General features: G+C 45.9%; 2 protein-coding genes across 3 annotated transcripts; one reads left to right on the top strand and one right to left on the bottom strand.

Annotated features, from left to right (window-relative positions):
* Positions 1-418: 418 nt before the first annotated feature.
* Positions 419-9,372, bottom strand: LOC135372490 (uncharacterized). Of its 2 annotated transcripts, none has more exons than XM_064606099.1 (4): positions 9,254-9,372; positions 3,019-3,109; positions 1,504-1,654; positions 419-629 (listed from the first exon to the last, which is right to left on the bottom strand). In XM_064606099.1, exons 2-4 carry the CDS (start codon positions 3,059-3,061, stop codon positions 497-499), a joined length of 327 nt encoding a protein of 108 aa, XP_064462169.1. In that variant the 5' UTR covers positions 3,062-3,109; positions 9,254-9,372; the 3' UTR covers positions 419-496. The 2 variants fall into 2 exon arrangements, with proteins under 2 accessions (XP_064462169.1, XP_064462170.1); XM_064606100.1 differs by lacking the exon at positions 9,254-9,372 and adding an exon at positions 4,446-4,854.
* On the top strand, positions 4,068-5,149 carry LOC135372489 (uncharacterized). Its single transcript, XM_064606098.1, has 2 exons — positions 4,068-4,523; positions 4,640-5,149. The coding sequence occupies exons 1-2, from the start codon at positions 4,068-4,070 to the stop codon at positions 5,147-5,149; spliced, it is 966 nt and encodes a 321-aa protein (XP_064462168.1).
* Positions 9,373-19,542: the final 10,170 nt, after the last annotated feature.

The raw sequence follows: 19,542 nt of genomic DNA, 5'->3' as shown, positions 1-19,542 counted from the left end.
CATCGTAGATTGCTCCAGTGTTGGCGGACTGCGCAGTGCTAGTTTTCGGACTTTTAGCGTCGCTCCCGTTCCACATAGTCAAAGTTTCTTGCCTAGTTCACCCTTTCACTTTTCTGCTCCATCTCAAAAGTAGCGGTAGCGGAGCAGCATTTGCTCTGTTCAGATTTGTAGCGGAAATTACGTTTTCACTACACATCTAAAATGCAACGGAACCGCTACTCCGCTATCAAAATAAGTAGCCAATACAGTCGCGGCGCTACTAGTAGTACCGATGTACACCACTGGTGTCAGGTTATCACATTTCTGGTCGTTCTGTGAGATTACGTGCACGTTCAGCTGCTAAACAATTAGGCTGAACCGCTAGACGTGCATTGTGGAATGAATTTGTTGGTTTGTTTCGAATAAACATGTCAACCGCTGCATGCCATATGTCGATTTATTTCGTACAATATGCGCTCGCACATGTAGTTCCGTGGAATGTTGTACATTTCGCTCCTTAACATATGTCGGCACAGGACAGGTCACCCACTTTCAGTTGATCTCGCCAGTCTTGGAATAATTCGTCAGCAGCGTATGAGCACTCTCCCTGTAGGCCATCCTTCAAACACTTCTCTACTGCTTTCAGGTAACTGTGAAGGGAAATAAAGATATAATCAATGCTCTTATATATGCGTTTCGAATCGGACGTGACTACTTCTAACACAGAATGCTTTCTTTGCCCACGGTTTGGTGAGGTCCAAAGCGCATCATCCTTCTGTCACTGGAGCGTACCGTACCACACCAGTCGACCAGAATAAGAGTGTACCGAAGTCTCGTGCCTTACCACAGAGCTACGAAACGAGCGACCTGCGACCTGCCTGCTTAGACTGGCTGCACGTTGCTCAGGGGACAGTGATACGGAAGTTGGAATATTGTGGGACCACAATTTTGCATTGCACTGAGTGCTCTTCGACTTCGCATCACTCGTTCATTCCAAACTGCAGTGCTACCCTGCCATTTTGTTAAAGCCTTAATTATCCTAATGTGACCTTGGTGGTAACGTGATAGACGTCATTATGCGAGAAATATATCTATAGCTTTTTAAACACTATCTCCAGTTTCCAGCACACTGTGCGGACAACAGATACACTTTCTGCGATGTTTGGATTATACCCCGTTGAAGATTTTCGTACTTTGATTAGGAAGATACCAATAATCATAATACATTGTTGATATATTATTGAAAAAATCTCGTGTTTTACTTTTTCTGGCACGTCTTTTTTGGCTACTACTTTTTGGCACTGCTTTTTCTGGCATGTCGTTCATCTGACACCCCAAAAATGCGCTTTCTGATTAAATGTCTGTAACGATTTATTGTTTCATATATTTTTTGGTACTTTTATTCAAAATATGCAAAAACCCTGTTCCTTAGTGTGCGAGTGTAACTCATAGGTACGACCGTAAGTCAATATTAGTTATAGGACAAGTTTTTTTTTTTTTTTTCAATATGAAGGACATTCATACCAGCAGACGGCCCTGACTTTTGACGGATCTGACAGGTCCGCTTCATCCGCATCGGCAACAGCACGATGAATAGGGTCGTTGTCCAGCGTGTAAGAGCAGTCCAGAGCCACAGCGAAGCCTCGGTCTCTCGGGCACTCGGCAGACGCCACCGCTGCAGGAGAATTTGGAAAGAATTGCGTGAACAACATTAACGTACAAAACCGTTGCTTCATTCATATAGAAATCACGCGTTCAAACCGTTATTGCTTTGGGATTAGGTTCGGACTGAATCCACATCGGCTCCGTTTAGTACAAGGATATTTCATGTTCTGTAACTTAAAATAATGCGATATTGATGTACGGTACCAAACTGGAGGGAACTGGTTCTGCATGTTGCTCCGGTAAAATGTCAGCGTATCGTTTTGGCTAACGTTCATGGGTTGAAATCGGAAGGTGTCCAAAACCGTGACGGGGCACACCGGGGGTCTCGACGATGTCGTCTATATTTTTATGGGCCTTATGGGTGACGTGGGGATTCGAGCGGGGCTGCGAAGCTTGTGAACCATTGTGTTACAAGATTCCAATACCTATAGTGCGGTATGGTAGCTGCCGATTCGTTAAATAGGGATCAGGGAATGGCGGGATATCCATGCGGGATGACTTGAAGACATACGTGGCGCGAATGTGGGCAGCCTACTTGCAGGAACTCGACAGTTGTTATTCTGGTAGCTCCTTCTTTTTATCGCTTGATACACTACGCGAATAACAAGGTGGAACCCGCCGGAAAGAAAAAGAGAAAGAAGAAAAGGAGTAGGAAAGGCACGAATAATTGCCGCTCTTTAGTTATAAACTGCAATATCAAAAACGCTTGACTGGAACGTCTAACAGGTCATTTTGGCCTCGTTTATGCGTCATATTTTGCCGACACTTTATAGTTCCTTTTTCTTTTCTCTTTTTTTTTGTGTGTGAGTGCAAATTCTGGGCAATTCTTTCTACGCCGAGAAAAAAACGGACAGAAAAATGTTTTTGGTACGCCAGTGTCTTAGGTTTTTTACGAGGCCTGATATTTCTATTTAGGACAGCTCTTTCTTAGCAACGGCAGATGAGTGTCCTTACATACCGATGGCCTGTCAACAACGTCGACGCCAACAGTTTCTGTTGGTTTGTTGATGATGAACGGGGTGATACGTCGCACAGCCAATACTTTAACGCGTTGCACGAGGCCTATTAGCAAGGTGGGCTACTCGACAATACATGCAAACGAATGCCAAAGGGGACGAAAAAGGTAACACGTTCTCAAACACAGCAGTCACCCTTTGTTGACTACACTCCTAACAACTATTTCAAAGAGGGTAAGGGAGAAAACGAATGAATGCTGGAATGCAATTCCCTCTGGGGGTTACCTCTCGAGTCTCTCCTTTTCCCTGCCTCGGGGTACCATTCTGTTGCCATGCACAGGCTCGGCTGCGTCCTATTCCTTCTACCTCAACAATATGTCCCTCCTATGTTGATATAACGTACGAAACCTCCGCTTACCCAACATGGTGCCAAGTACGAAGACAACTGCGCAGAGCTTCATGTCGCTGTTCACTTAGGCTTCCTAGTTTGTGGTAAGGAGCTTCTAAATCTGCAATCATGAGCAACAGGGCGACCTTTTGCATGCATAGCAACAAAAATTCAAGCGAGACAAATTTCGGAATTATTGGATTCGCAAGCGACGTGGAGCAGCTAGTTTCATAATGAGTACACGCGAGTCGTTAGTCAGCGTTTGCTACACGTTGTATCTCTGGCTTCCCGGCGTCGGGACCTTGACGCCCCCATCGCCCGGCAGCAGCTGCGCAGTAGCCCCCTCCTGCACTCACAGTTCTGTCACTGCAGGAGGGAGACCCCCACGTATAGCTGTGTGTGGCTTTCCCGTGTCTGGGGAAAGGGGGATCCTGGCAGTTGAGTGGACCCGGATGTTGGTTTGAACCCTTCGGGGCCCGTCCTGGAAAACAACACACTGCTTTGGCCCCTGCTTCCCATAGACGGGTGGTCCTGGAAGGCCCGGCCAGGACTATTCAGCTAGTCGCCATCTCGCTTTTCATCACTTTTTCTTAGATAGGTTTTAACTACCACACACTCTCTCTCACATCATCTTTCCCATAATCATCTCTGACACACTCACCATGGTTTTGGCGCTCTATGGCCTTTGTTGCCTTTGTGCCATTAAACACATAATCAATCAATCAACTTTTTCTTTCTTCTCCTCTCCTTCTATCTTTCCTCCTTTTCACCTTCTTTGGCGGCAAGGGTCAACCTTGGGCAGTCTTTTATTCTCCAGAAGCTGCACTTGGGTATAGTGCAGGCGCACCTGCTACTGCGTCAAACGCCGTCCCCTGGTTGGGCTCCGTGGTGGGCGGCAGGCATCGAATACTTTTTTTTTTCCTTTTATGGCTTCCTCTTCTTTAAAACACCGAGATCGGAATCCAAAACGGTTTCGCACCGAGTACCAGCAAATTGATTTAAATACCTCAACACCCGAACCATGGTTTGCAAAGCTTCTCGTGGTCCACTCAAATGATGACACAAGACCGCTGTCAAAGATGTCTCCTTTTGTAATAGCGAAAGCACTCGAACAGCTCATCGGTAAAAAAAACAATGCCAAGAAACTGGGTTCTGGAGATATCCAAGTGCACGTTGAAAAGCGAGAGCAAAACAGTGCACTTTTTTCACTGACAAGCATCAATGGGATATCTGTCACTGTAAGTTCACACCGGAGTTTGAACATTGTTAAAGGAATAATTTCTGAGAGCGACCTTCTTGACTGTTCGGAATCGGAACTCCAAGAAGACCTACAACAGCATGGCGTTGTAGCCGTGAAGCGAATAGTCATGCGTAGGGATGGGAAACAAATCCCAACAAAGCACGTCATTCTTACTTTCAAGCTCCACAAGCTGCCAGAAACAATCAAAGCCAGTTACCTCAGTTGCAATGTGGGGGCTTACATCCCAAATCCGAGTCGCTGTTACAAGTGCCAGCGGTTTGGCCACGGCTCTCAGGTGTGCCGTGGGCAGCCCGTCTGTGCTAAGTGCGCCGGCAAGGACCATTCGTCAGAGTCGTGTAACAATGACTTTCAGTGTGCCAGTTGCAAGGGTAACCACCCTGTTTACTCCAGGTCATGTCCTTTTGGAAGGAGGAGAAACAGATCCTAAAAATGAAAACTGAGCAAAATTTCACGTACGGTGTAGCAAAGGCACAATTGGCGTTCCAAAAGAAAGGAACCTTCTCTGATGTGGTGCGCAGGGGAGTGGCACCACTCAGAGTATCGCTGGAGACCCAGACCTCTGGGACTCGCCTCCACACTCCCCAACACAAAGAGAGGGACACTGAGGGTTCTCCCTCGGTGGCCTCTCCAACGAACAGCCAGGAAGATGCAATGTTAACCTCAGAGGAGGTTGTTGCATCCCCCTCTGTTTGGGACGGGATTGCCAAGGGCCTGTCTCAAAACACAAGTCAGAGCATGGATCTCGATGACGACGACTGCTGCTCGCAGAAGTCTTCTTCGAGTCTACCAAGTCTTCCCTTGGGCAAAGAACAGAGGAGGAGAAAAGCTGGCCGAGGACGAGGAGGGAAAGCCAAGGAACAACAACAAAGGGTTCCTCCACCGAGAATACAAGCTCCTTAATCCCTTTGCATTCATGGACAATTGTTCCACAAGGTCTTTACGCATTAGAGTAGTCGTTCAGTCCTTATTCATTTCCCTTTTCTCTACACTTCTTGTGAGTTCCCAGAGCATTATTCAATGGAACTGCCGGGGTTTGCTGAAAAATCTTGATGGCGTCCATGATATGTCAGGCAGACATCGTGGTGGACACGGATGTTTCGAGTGTTCAGAGTGTTCTGGAGGTGTGGCCCTTCTCACGGCCAGAACACTTCACACAAGAGACGTTCTACTTTCCACAAATCTTGAGGCCATTGCTGTACAGATCTGCACTGACCGTGTAGTGACGGTATGCTCTTTATATCTACCGCCGTCAGTCAGGGTCGAACAGAGGCAGCTTGAAGATCTTATTAATCAGCTCCCATCGCCTTTTCTACTACTGGGAGATTTCAATGCGCATCATTTTCTCTGGGGTTGTTCCAAAGTTGACACCCGAGGTAAAATGTTTGAGAAATTATTAGCATCCTTGCCAATCTGCCTGCTCAATGCAGGAAACGCTACTCATGTTAATGCTGCTTCGCAGTCCTTTTCAGCCATTGATATTTCGCTGTGCAGTCCATCTGTATTTCAGGACATTTCATGGACAGTGGACGAAAACCCCTATGGTAGCGATCACTTCCCTGTCCTTTTAGAGATCAATCGACCATCAGGTGCTATTAGAACCCGCCCACCTCGTTGGAAGACACAGTTAGCAGACTGGGGCCTCTTTAAACAAGAAGCCACACTTTCTATAGAGTCCCTCCTAGGGCTGAACATTAACGACGCAAATGACTATGTCACAGACATTCTTGTAAAAGCAGCAACCAAGTCCATTCCACAGTCATCAGGTCAACTGCCCAGGCGTTGCAAGCCTTGGTGGTCGGAGGACTGTGGAAATACACGAAAAGAGCAAAACCGCGCTTGGTGCAGGTTCAGGCGGTATCCAACCCCAGTACTGGCGTTTAAGAGAGCTAGAGCAAAAGCTAGGTGGACACGCCGACAAGCAAAGAGTGAGTCATTGAAGGGCTTTGTCTCCTCCTTGAATAGCAACACCCCAACTAAGGTTGTGTGGGATCGACTAAAGCAAATAAAGGGCAATTACACAAGCTTCTCTATTCCCCTTTTCGAGAGGAATGGTACGGTGTGCAAAACTTTAGAGGAACAAGCAGATGTGTTGGGAGAACACTTCCAGAGTGTTTCTTCCTCCTCTCACTACACCAGGGATTTCTTAAAGGTCAAAGATGATGCCGAGAAATGCAAAATCACGTATGGCACCAGTGACAGCCATGCTTTTAATAAACCATTTTGTATGATGGAGCTGCTGCGTGCTCTGTCATCTCCAAAACAAACAGCACCTGGGCCAGATCGAATCTCGTACAGCATGTTGCAGCACTTATCAAAAACATCACTAGAAGGTCTTCTGTACTTTTTCAATTCAGTTTGGCATCAGGGTGAACTTCCATCTCGTTGGAAAGTGGCGACAGTCGTTCCACTTTTGAAGCCAGGGAAAAATCCTTCCAACGCATGTAGCTACAGGCCTATAGCCCTTACAAGTTGTTTAGGAAAAACCTTCGAGTGCATGGTTAACTACCGCCTTATGTACTTCCTCGAAGAAAATGGATGTCTCGGCAGATATCAGTGCGGATTTAGAGCCGCCCACTCAACCACTGATCATGTGTTGCGGCTGGAAACTGTCGTCAGGGAGGCGTTTGTCAGAAAGCAGCATTGTATTTCCTATTTTTCGATCTCTAAAAAGCGTACGATACCGCATGGCGATATGGTACCGTTCGCGACTTGTACAATTTCGGCGTACGTGGTCGTATGCTCCACTGCATCGCAAATTTTCTACAGGACAGAACTTTTAGAGTTCAGTTGGGCACATCACTCTCACGTTCTTTTATTCAGGAGAACGGTGGCCCACAGGGTTCCGTTCTGAGTGTCACACTCTTTATAGTCAAAATGAACTCTATTGTCCACGCTATTCCGCCATCCGTCACGTACTCACTAGACGTTGACGATGTTCAGATATCGTGTTCATCTGCAAGCATTTCAAGATGTGAGAGACAACTCCAGCTCTGTGTAAACAAATGAGCAAAATGGTCATCTGAGAATGGGTTTAACTTCTCACCTGAGAAAACGGTTTGCGTACCTTTCTCAAGAGTAAGGGGTAGGTTTCCTGAGCCAGAACTTAAAATGAACGGCCAAGGTATTACGGTCGAATCTGAGCATAAATTCCTGGGTATACTTTTTGACCGCAAGCTCACTTTCAACCCTCACATAAGGAACCTACAAAGCAAATGTGGGAAATCTCTGAACATTCTCAAGATCTTGTCACATAGATCCTGGGGTGCAGACAGAGAGGTTCTGCATCGCATTTACACATCTTGCATTCGTTCCAAGCTTGACTATGGATCTTTCGTGTACGGCTCTGCACGAAAGTCCGTCTTGAAAGCACAAGACCCTGTCCACCACCAGGGACTGCGACTGGTCTTGGGAGCCTTTCGCACATAGCCGGTCGAGAGTCTCTATGTGGAGTGCAACGAGTGGTCATTAGAAAGGCGGAGATTTTACCTTGCCTCCACATGTGCACTAAAAGTACGAAGTTATCCACAGCACCCAGCTTTCTCTTGTGTTACTCAGACACGCTGCAAACAGTTATTTCTTAACAAACCGTCATGTACACCTCCTTTCAACTTGCGAATCCTGAAGGAAATTGAAACACACAGTTTTTCTGAGTACGATTCTACGCCTGTAGAAACTAATGAGAGGATTGCTCCGTGGCAACCACTGCCCGAAGACAACACATCTTTATTGAAGTACAAGAAACACGAAACCCCCACAGCCGTACTCCTGCAAGAGTTTATGTCCATAAAAGAAGGTTTTGGGGACCATGTCGCATGTTACACAGATGGCTCCAGAACGGACACCGGTGTCTCATGTGCAATGCTTACAGGCACATCTTGCAGATCGCACCGATTAGCAAACACAGCTTCCATTTTCACCGCAGAAGTCTATGGCATAATCTTGGCGCTTAATTACATACTACGACTTTCCATCAGGTCATCAGTTGTGTACACTGATTCGCTTAGTTGCCTGCAGGCCACCAAAAAACCACCAAAAAACCTGCTCGTTCTCCAAGCAAAACACCTGTCTAGCCGCATAATAAACAGAGGTCCTTTCTTGGCACTTTGCTGGCTGCGCAGCCACGTCGGGATACCCGGTAACGAGCTCGCGGACACAGCGGCTACCAAGGCACTCTCAGCTGACATAACCCCCTTCGACATACCAGCTCGGGATCTGAGGTTTGCCTTGCGTAGAGCAATTAACTTAAAATGGCAACATGACTGGGACACACAGACAAATAATAAATCACACTTGATCAAGTGTAATGTAGGCAAGCCTGCAGGAGTTTCTAAAGATCGGCTTTATGAAGTAGTCATGTCTCGTTTGCGTATTGGCCACACATTTCTCACACATGGTTTTTTAATTATCCAGAAGGACCCACCTCACTGTGTGCACTGTGCTGAGCAGCAGTCTGTTCTTCACATTCTCATCATCTGCCCTCTCCAGGAACATCATCGCCAAACTCACTTTTCTGAGTTCTACCGGTATATAATTCCTCTTCACCCAGCCCTTTTGCTGGGTGATGAGCCGCTTGTCAGTTTTAGGAGTGTTTGCAAGTTTTTTAGGGACACTGGATACCTAAGAGATATCTGAATCCACATACATTTTTTATCTTTATATCAGTTTTAAATTGATCGTCTTCTTTTAATTGGTAAATAGGCCATACCTCACAGTGTTGGCGCATTATAGCCTTAGTTGCTCATGCGCCAGTAAACATCAATCCAATCTCGGGCTTCATTGTGTTTATGAAATTTTGCGTTTCCTTCCCGCGACAACTCTTTGTTATTGCAATACGCATCATTAGTAGGTCAATCTTCGTCGCAACAAAATGTCAGCGCTGCTACACCTCTCGTAACAATCGTGGCCTGATCTGTACGTTGACGAATCGATGTGCAGAAAATATTCGATCCTTCACACATTGTTAGAATGTAGTTAAAAAGAACGGAAGAGCGTAAGGGGACTTACCGGACGTAACACTTGCGGTGGGTTTGCCGATATACTGACTGTGGATGTTCTAAGTATGTACACGGGTAGGTGGGCGTGTCTTGCAACAATCTTTCCTCATGCGGAGCAACCAATGGCTGGTGTTCTATACGTTCTTGTGGATATGGTTCTTCCAACTGCCTCGTAGGATGATGAATGTTATCGCTTCCGCTTCTGGACGCCATATAGAGAGTTTCCTGTACATGTACTGTGAAGCCAGAACTCCCTGTCATTCGTATTTTGATACGGCGGTTTTCAGGAACAAATTTTGTCGCTCATGATGAGTACGGGAAGGGCAGAGGAGAGACGCCGGCCCAATACGGTGACACGATGTTAGCAAACTGTGTTAGCAACTCTGGGCGACTAGCGTAGCAATCTGTCGGTACTTAAAAGCAAGATCCTTATGATGGGAGCCGCTGACATTTCGAGCAGCAATAGTTCCTGTACTGGGAGGAGGGTGGAAGCAGGACATGAAGCACCTGTTTGAGATTTCCAACATGAGGCCTCACGTGTAAGGAAACCATAAAAAAATAGATGTAATAGGCAGTGGCGCCACTAGGTGCGCGTCACACCGTGCGGGAGCTCTTTGCGTCACCCCTCACCAATAATGGATCTCTTTTCATACAAGACCAGAAACAGAAATAAAAAGAAAACGAAAAGCTTACGTGCTCGCAGAGGGCTCCTCATATTGCCCCAGAGATAAAGAGGTACTGGTGCGGCACGTCATCCCCTTCCGTCGCGACACCCGGTGCGGATCGCACCCCCCGCACCCCTCTAGTGACGCCTCTGGTAACAGGATACTCAATACCCAATGCAGGATGTAAAATACTTGGAAGCGGAATTAATCAGAGTAGAGTATTGAATGCCTCAAAAATATAGTTGAAATTTGTTTAAAATACTGGAGGCAGCACCATGCCCATGGTAAGCCACTTATGACTGTTCGATCACCACGTCAGATCGAGAGCGAGACGTTTATGGGCGCCAGAACCACAGTAAGGGGAATCGTAATTGAGGGGCCAATATAAGTATGCCAACATCAGCTTACTTCCTCTCGAATGAAACTGCAGCTCATGAAACTGACGCTTTTCTCCAGAGTACTTTTGTGAAACTGTAGAGTATACTGGGTGTTTGCTCTAACGTGTCCAGAAATTTTATTTAAAGCGAGCGATAAAAGAGAAGCGAGCGCTACTTTTCAGCTACTTGACTAAGAAACAGGTGCTACTAGTGAAGCATACCAGTTTCTTACTCAAGTAGCAGAAAAGTACTACTTGCTTTTCTTTTATCGCTCGCTTTAAATATAATTTCTGGACACGTTAGAGCAAACACCCTGTATAGAGTAACGCATGAGGTGGCCTAAGAATTTGGACAGAGTAACACACGAGCCCGGAAGGGGGACATAGCCTGGCAGGTGACCACATCATTGCTCGCTACGTTCTATTATTTTAAGCGATGGTAAAAGAACAAGGGGCTCCATACTAGTTAAATGGTCATTACTGATAGAATTCAAAGAGCTCCAGCTGAGCAAACTAATGCTCTGTCACGGTGATTGACAGGCACTGAGGAACGCTAGGAAGGCTAAATAGTTAAATTCCGGGAAAACAGCCTTGTCCAGTCAAGTGGGTCGTTGGATGAAAGACTCTTCAGTCTCTTCAAGAATACGCTACTGCATGGTTCCACAATGAATTTTGGAACAAAAATTCGAGGGTTTTTCAAGGACCTTTTAAGGCTCAGCCGTCAATTTGTCTCTGATGTAAAACACTAGGGCCTAGAGAGAACTGATGTTCTGACGCCTGACGTTTTATGATTACACCCAGGCTTGTAAAAGATACTCACAAAAACTATTTAAGTTAAGTTATTGAGTACTGGGCAAAAAGGGCATTGAGTAGAGTACTAAATACCCAATCTTGAAAGGTATTTAAGATGGAGCATTAAATACTCTTAAAAGTATCTCGTTACTTTCAAGATACTTTGACGTCCCAGTCGAAATTCGCTATCAAAGGGATACGAAGAGCGTGAAGTTGAAAATGTCATTACCAAGAATTTTATCGGCTCGCAGGAACAACCGCTTTTCAAAATTAGTATCTGATAGTCTACTGTGCTCTTTTTTTAAACACATTACCCCCTAATACTGAACAAGGCTGTACAGATGCGAACGTATGCTCTACAGAAACGACAGAATTTACTGTCGTTTTACTGCTTGTCGTTGCTTTACTTCATCAAGAGTTATTAATATTTGACGTGTCCTCTCTCGCTACTACTTTCCGCAGGAGCCTTCAATCTTTCCTGAAAGGGTCTCAATGGTTTACCTGCAAACCCTTCAGGACAACACATGGCCTCACGCATACTCCCAAACCAGTTGTGCTGCACGCTCTACCCCTTCCAACAGGGACGTGGATGACCCGAATATGTGAGACGCCAAAGCGCATGTACAGCACAAAACGTATAGCCGAGAAAAAAGAGAATCTTTCGCTGGACCTCCGCGTGACGCACAGAGAAGTACCTTCAAAGTAACTTGGAAAATGAGTAGAAGTTACTGAAAAATTAGTTAAGTTAGATTACTAAATACTGACCTTTGAAAGTATTTGCAATACCAACTTACTGGCAAAAGTGTTTAAGATACGTAACTTAGATACTCTACTCAAGATACTGTACAAGTCTGGTTACGCCCGATTACTCCCGGTGTTTACCCCCCCCCCCCCCCGATTCAAATCAGCAAAATCATGGTTTTAACCCGAAATTTATCCGAAAGCTGCTGGACCAGGGGATTCGACTATAGCGCGCGCGCACACACACACACATCTACCACATAACTTTGGAAACTGTGTTGTGAACAGAGTTCGAGGTAACTCGTTACTGTAACTAAGTTCCTTTTTTTGGTAACTTGTAACGTAACTCGGTACTTTCGCGCCGTGGTAACTTCCAGAGGAACTCGTTCCTTTTTTTGGTAACTTTGTCAAAGTAACTTAAGTTAAGTTCCAAGTTACTTTTAACTCGCTTTTCACTCACGTCCACACATTTTCTTGCTTTCTCTCCGGTTCCTTCATGGCATATTTTGCCATAAAACGTGATATTCAATGAGTGACAGTATTTTATTCAGGAAATAAGAACTGCTGCCATTGAAATAAAGCTGAACCATTGTGCGCCCACAGGGGGCAAGATGCAAAGCGTTCGAATAAACCTCTACCAGAGAAACGCCATCATGACATATTGGTAGACAGACTGAAACCGAAACAAAGCAGAAGGACGGCTGGGTTCCACGAACGGGCACTTCTTCGCTATCTCCCATTGAAAGAAAAGTAGGACCGAGGGTCTCGTCCATTCAAGGGGTCATGTCGTAATCCCTTCAAGACAGTGGCTTTCGGGCGCGACCTTGTTCACCTCTAGCTTCGAGCGTAGTTCAATTCTACCAAATTTTGGCGCTGTCGAACACTATGACGTCATTTATTTACAAACAGGGAGAGGTTTATTGTTGGGCATAAAGGAAAACGATCTAAGCGTGTTGCACTCCTCCGCAGGCAACTCAAGGTCTAACTCAACTGCTCGCGCGCTGCACCTGCGTAATGCTATTTTGTGTCCGGAGTAACTTGGAAGTAACTCGTTCTTTTTATTAAGTAACTCAGTAACTGCGAGTTAGATTTCATGCTGAAGAACTTCGTTATTAACTTAGTTACATTTAGCACGCGGTAACTTAACTTGTAACGAGTTCTTTTTTACGGGTAACTTCTCAATCTATGGTTGTGAATACATAAATATGTTCATACAAGCTGTCAAAACAGATACCCTGCTGCCTCTTAGATGCATGGACGAAGTATTGTTACTCCGTGTCCACTGGTGTAGGATGTACGTTATGCCGATCAAACCGAAGATTCACACCTGATTCATTACGATTCAAGCAGAATTGAATCAGGTTCATTCCTACCCGAGTGTACCCGAATAGTTGCATTACGCAGTGCACGCAAAAGTGTACCCGAATTATTCAAGCAAAATATAACCCGATAGTTAGCCTCCGACGTTGCTGAAAAATACAAACCGAAAAATAAAATCAGGCCCTATTCGTGATCAGGACTTGAATATCTCACAAAAATATTTGTAAGCTACATGTATCACATGAGAGGATACACAGGTACTGCACAATAGCGATCAGTTCACAAGTGTGACGGACGACTTCTGAATGTTAAAGATCATACGGCAGAAAGAGCAATTTACTACACATTACGGAGGGTGCCGCTAACTTGCTGGTGACTCCTATTGCAAAGAGTGTTAACTCATGTGGCTTCAAAACTATGGTTCCGACTATGGGTAAACGGAATCTACACTAGCAGCTCCATGAGAACAAGAAAAAACATGCAAAATCAAGGGTTTTAAGGGACTGTGAAAAATTCTACGAATTCCCAGACCTTGAAAACGACAGTTATTTTCAAATTCCAGGATATTCAGTGGTTTCAAGGACGAGTGGGAACCACGTGCTGCTGCCGTCACCGTGCTCCGTTATAAAGGATGTTTGAATAACGACGACCAATAGTTCTAACGGCAAAGAAACTGGGGAAACAGTCGAAAGACATCAATTAGTCTACCACGAGGAAGCACAGAAGCGGAAACCCAGCTCACTTCGGAAATTTCTAGCATCAGGATCTCAACAGGATGGTGCACGCGATTGAAACAACCACACAAATGCATTTTCTCATACCTCAATCTATATCCTCTACGGGGAATATCTCCGTATAGCTTACTACAGGATGTGTCCCAGACTGCAAGGATATATGTGCAGATGAATATAGACGTGAAAAAGCAGCAATAGGCGCCTTGGTATTTCGCGTCTCTCACATATTTGCGTGAACAGCAAAGTGGTGGAGATGAAGCCGAACCTCCATACTACGTGTGTGAGATGCCGTCAAAATGTGAAGTAAAACGTTACATCATTGGGTGTCTCGTAGGAGAGACTGAAGGCGCTTGGAACAAATTTTACAACAAATTATGTTCTTCGTAAATGACAATGTAAGCCTTCGAACGTTTTCCGTTTATGTGTAGACGTGTAACGTTAGTGACTTGTGTAATGTTCCATTAACCACTCATGCCAGGAGTTGATGTGTATTGAATTATAGGGGTAATCGAATGGAAATACATGGAAATATTGGATGCCACAGTGTGGATAGAGACATAAAGAGAAGTACTGAGACGCTCTCGTCAAGACGGCGGACTATCCCTTGAGGCATCCCATCCCCAAAAAGAACGTGGCCTTCTCGAAGGACACATGTTGCGGACGACCTGCGGGAACAAACCGTTCCGGGCAGACGGCTGCCAGTGCTCACCCTTTATAAGGCGCACTCAAGGTCGGCAGTTGACAGCTATTTCGTACTGTGTTTGTACATAAAAGTTGTTTGTTGTTGCCAAGTTGCAGTCTACCCCCTCCCCGAACCGAGCGAGAACTTCACTGGTGAAGTCGACAGGATTGTAACATTCACCATCACCGCAGACACTAGCATCACGGAGGGGGACGGTACATCAGAGAGAGCAGAGGGGAGAGGACGAGTGAAAGCAGCATCATGGTGAGAAACTTTGGGAGCTACGGGCCTAAGGAACGGAATGTTCGGAGCGGCACCTGATCTGAAGGTTTCGTAGGAGATATTTGTGTATGACGGCACCTAACAGGGAGTTCAAACGTGAGCAACGGCTGGCACACGGGAAGAGAGACACATCTGAGATTGTATGCGCGGACCCTTAGTGTGTGTCGCGAAACGGGACGGGTCCATCCGAATGTGTATCGATTACATGCTATTGGACGCGATCACCGAACCCTATAGCTTTCCGGTGGAAAACGGAGCCGAGCTACCTTATGATGTAGCCAAAGCGCATTATATCACGCGCAGTTTGTCACGTGCCCGCCTTTTTGAACTTCCCGCCACTCGTTAGCTAGTTAGACGTGTAAGCGATTAAGTCCCCTTGATCTAGCGTGTTGATATTTGCAGATCGCACTTCATGAGGAATCTCAGAAGCTGACGGATTCCGCGCCCTCGCGTAGTGTTTACACCTGGAAAATCATGTGATATGGGTTGATGAATTCCGCGGCGGCGTATCACTGTGTCATGAACGACGTCTTCCGGAAACACAGGGGGTTATGCAACGGCATATATTGACGATATTGCGGTTGATTCGGATTCCTGGGTGGGACAGTTCGAACACCACGAAAGGGGTTGGTGACAATTTCGAAGGTTGGGTTGGTGATTATCCCGTTAAAGTGCAAATTTGCCCAACCGAGTGTAATACCTTGGACATCTCGTGGGATCAGGCACGCACTCGCACGATCCGAAAAGGGTAAAGGCTCAACCGCCGCCTGAGACAAAAACGGAATTGCACATTGCCCTCGGGCTATGCATCTACTACCGTGACTACATCCCGCACCACTTATGAATCTGACTAACAAAAGGGTGCCGAATAATATTCCCGGGGTCAAGGAAGCGGATAATGCGTCCATCAACGTGAAAATGGCGCTCGCGACAGTCCGGAAGCTGGCAGCACAAGAACCGGAAAAGGGGTATGTACTGGTCACCGATGCATCTGAGCGAGCTATCGGGGCGTGTCTTTTTCAGACAGTACAGAACAAGGACATACCGATCGCATATCTCAGTAAAAAGCTCACGCCGACACGATCGCGACGGTCGACGATAGAATGTGAATCGATCGTGCGGGCATTAAGTCGTCTGGACACGTGGTTGTTTGGGGACAAAACCAAAGTGGCAACCACCCACAACCCTGTAACTTTTCTCGGTGGCTCAGCGTCCCCCAGGGCGCGTCTGACACGTTGTGCGCTTGCCCTGTAAAAATGCAATTTTGAGATTGTTTACGTTCGGGGCAAATTGAGTGAATGTGCCGATGCTTTGTCCAGGCTGGGCACTACTTCCAAAGGAGCGACGGGGCCAACTTAGAGTGTACATATATTGTTCTACATAATGGTAAATTGCCTGTGTAGCAAACTATCTACGAAGTGGAATGTCTGTAATTCCATCAAAAGCACTGCGAGCAATTACACCTACTGTTAACCACCCCTTCACATGCACAAGCTCCAATGTCATATGCATCATTGAATGCGGTGACTGCACTATGCAATACATTGGTGAAACGGGCCAACAAATGAACAACCGCGTTGCCGGTCACAGAGCCGACACATCTAACGAACTCCCCACAGCAGCTGCGTTCCTGGTCACAATTTTGACAACACTGACAAACGCTCACACACAACGTCCTCATGCAGCTAACACTGCAAGTGCCAGCAACGCAAACACGCCAAAACACACGACGACATCAAAGGGGACCACAACGACCACTGCAGCCACGCATACATACACAGCAAATGACAACGCTCCAAAAACCATCTGCACAGGCACAAGGTTCCCGCAGATGAGACACGGAAGACAACTTGCACGCACATACAGACACATGACATCGAGGAACACAAACAGTCCCCACAGTCACAACCCCAACGGCGTACACGCACATCACGCAGAAAACACCGATGACTATCCGAGCACCAATGCATTCGCGTGTGTTATACATACCTGGCTGAATGTCATTAAATTACTGTCAGTGCAAGGAATGCCATTGCACAGTCATTACTGCCAGCCAGCCTCATGGCCATGATATGTTTATATTCCTTTTAATGCAACTACTTTTAACTGCTCCATCACGTCATAGTTTTTTGCGCATTATGTTCTTTGTTTCGCCCCCCCCCCCCCCAACTGAGGCTCTTTCTCTCACTTTACTTCTATGCAGAGTACGTTAGAAGTGTAGCGGCATCATTTTGTGTTACTGTTGGGCCAAATCGCTATGCAGTACATACAGTGCTTTCACAAAAAAATATATTCACATATCATTCCGCGGTCTGGTAATAACATTTGCGGTCGGTGCATTTCATACTGATCCCTTCACAAAACGCAGTAATATTTAAACATGCACAATCCCTTTTCTAGCTGCATGCATTTGTGGTAAAAGAAATAGGATGAAATTGGAGTAGCGACTCTGGACGAAACATGGTGCCGAAATGCGAAATATCTGTGCATTTATGTCGACAATAAACAAAATAGTGCGGAATGGGACAACACTACGTCTGGGACGGTACGATTCCTATTACGACCAGTGGCGGCTTTTTTTTTTTTTTTGGGGGGGGGCACGTAGTAGTGGGTTATGTCAGTAAAGTAAGAAAGCGAAAACGCGTGAATTTACGTAGCCAGGAATTTGCATTTCGCGTGTAGGAAAGCACTCGTGAATTTCATGTTGCATTTCTCCTTTCGGTATTTTGCGTAACACTATTTCATATGATTCTGCTTGTTCCATATTACCAATACGCTAACGTAAAATATTATTGTTGCAATGGCACAGCCTTCTATGTACTTGTACACATGATCGTCATCTAAAATCAAGCTTATAAAATTGGAATCAACCTGAATTATCCTCGGCTTTGATATATTTCTCTTATGGGCAATCTCCTTACTCGTTACCTCGTTTTCTTACTCGTTACCTTACTCGTTACCACCGAGGGTGGTGATGATCGATGCTTGCCGTGGTTGGTTCGCAAGAAATACTGGCCTATCTTTGAGTTTTTCTTGTTTTTTTTTGTTTTTTCGTTATTGTATTCCCGAAATGAAAGCAACCCCAGAGGTGTATGTGGAATAATGCATGAAATAAATAATGGGCAGTCCTTTTTCAATTACCGCAATTGTTGTGGTGAATCCCATCATCCCATCTTCATCCCATGTAGTAGTAGTTGTTGTCAATTAAGGGATAATGGTAACAAATGAAAACAACATGAAAGAAAGAAAGGTAATTCGAAAATGAACCCTAGTGGCGCTCAGTTTGAATTTCCAATAGCACATATCCGTGTCTTTTTCCCTGTCCTCGACATTATACACTCAGCTTCAGAGCTATACGCGTCTTGGTATCAATCGTGATTGTGAGTTTAACGGCGCACGTATCAATCGTATCGAAAGAGATTGCGGGTATTGCTACTGCTGTGGACATGTGGTTTTGTTACCATTTCCTCTGTGTTCTGTGCATGTTGCAGAAAGAAGGGCGGACGGATGAAAAACTTGCTACACGGGGTTTTGAGTCTTTGCGTATTATCTAATTTACATAAATGTCACAAGGGCAAACAAGAGTAGCGTTTAACGGCGAACAAATGTGATGGTCTCTCTTAACGTCAACCCTGCAACATTGAAACACAAGGGACGACAAAGGACACACACACGGCACACAACGTCTCAAATACGAACCGAAGCCGGATATGAGATCTCTCTCTGCCCATAAACAATAACGGCTATCTTAACTATTGTGCCCTTTTAGAGTTTTTGAATACCGACCCAGAAAAGTAAGAGAGGAGAATGGGCCTCGCTATTCAGGGGCCTTCTTGTTATCAATGGGGTATTCGTGCCAGTCTGCCAGAGTTGGCCTTCCACAAGCGAGTGCCAGTGCATGTCAAGCCTACAACTCTCCAAGCGCCAACGCATGCAAACCTCATCCAAAGTTTGTTGACTTTTTTAGACTGCAATGCTTGCAACATCTTGGTCAGAAAACTTGCGTTATTTATTTTTGGTTAAGGCGGGCTGAACGCCTTTAGGTTAATAGTGTTGATAGTTTGTGTAACAGTTGTGCTCTGACAAAATGGCATAGGTGCAGGCTTGCTAGTGGATTAAGTAGTGCATAATGTAGCGGCCCGAGTCTGTGCGCACAAAGGGACGATGTGCTCACGTGTTTGTGCAGTACTACAACGAACCCGACATAAATTCTTTTGCCGTTCTCGTCGACCTTCTATTTCTTTCGCCCCAATCATCGTTCAATCGACCCGCATGTAGGAGTGTTTTAGAGGGATTAGAGTAATTTCAAACGTAAACGCAGCAAGTGACTCATACGCACCAAGGAACAGACGACAAGATTTCGCCTTGCGAGAAGACAAGCGAACGTAGTCTTATCGTCTGTACCTTCTTGTTGTTGTAGTAGGAGGAAAGAGATGTCAGCCAATAACAAGGCGTGCTACTCTTCCTTCGTGCGTATATCCCTTGTTCCGTTTACAAGCGTCGGGAACTTGGCGCCCCCATCGCCCGGCAGCAGCCGCAGTAGCCCCCTCCTGCACTCACGGTTGGGTCGCCGCAGGAGGGAGACCCCCACGTATAGCTGTGCGTGGCTGTCCCGTGGCTGGGGAAAGGGGGATCCTGGCGGTTGAGCGGACCCGGAGGTTGTTGAGGACCCTTCGGGGCCCCTCCGGGAAAGCAACACACCGCTTT

This window comes from Ornithodoros turicata, unplaced genomic scaffold (genome assembly GCF_037126465.1).
Source record: "Ornithodoros turicata isolate Travis unplaced genomic scaffold, ASM3712646v1 Chromosome15, whole genome shotgun sequence".
In the NCBI taxonomy this organism is placed as follows: Eukaryota; Metazoa; Arthropoda; class Arachnida; order Ixodida; family Argasidae; genus Ornithodoros; species Ornithodoros turicata.
Note: the sequence above shows the minus strand (reverse complement) of the source record. Positions and strands in the feature narration are given on the sequence as shown.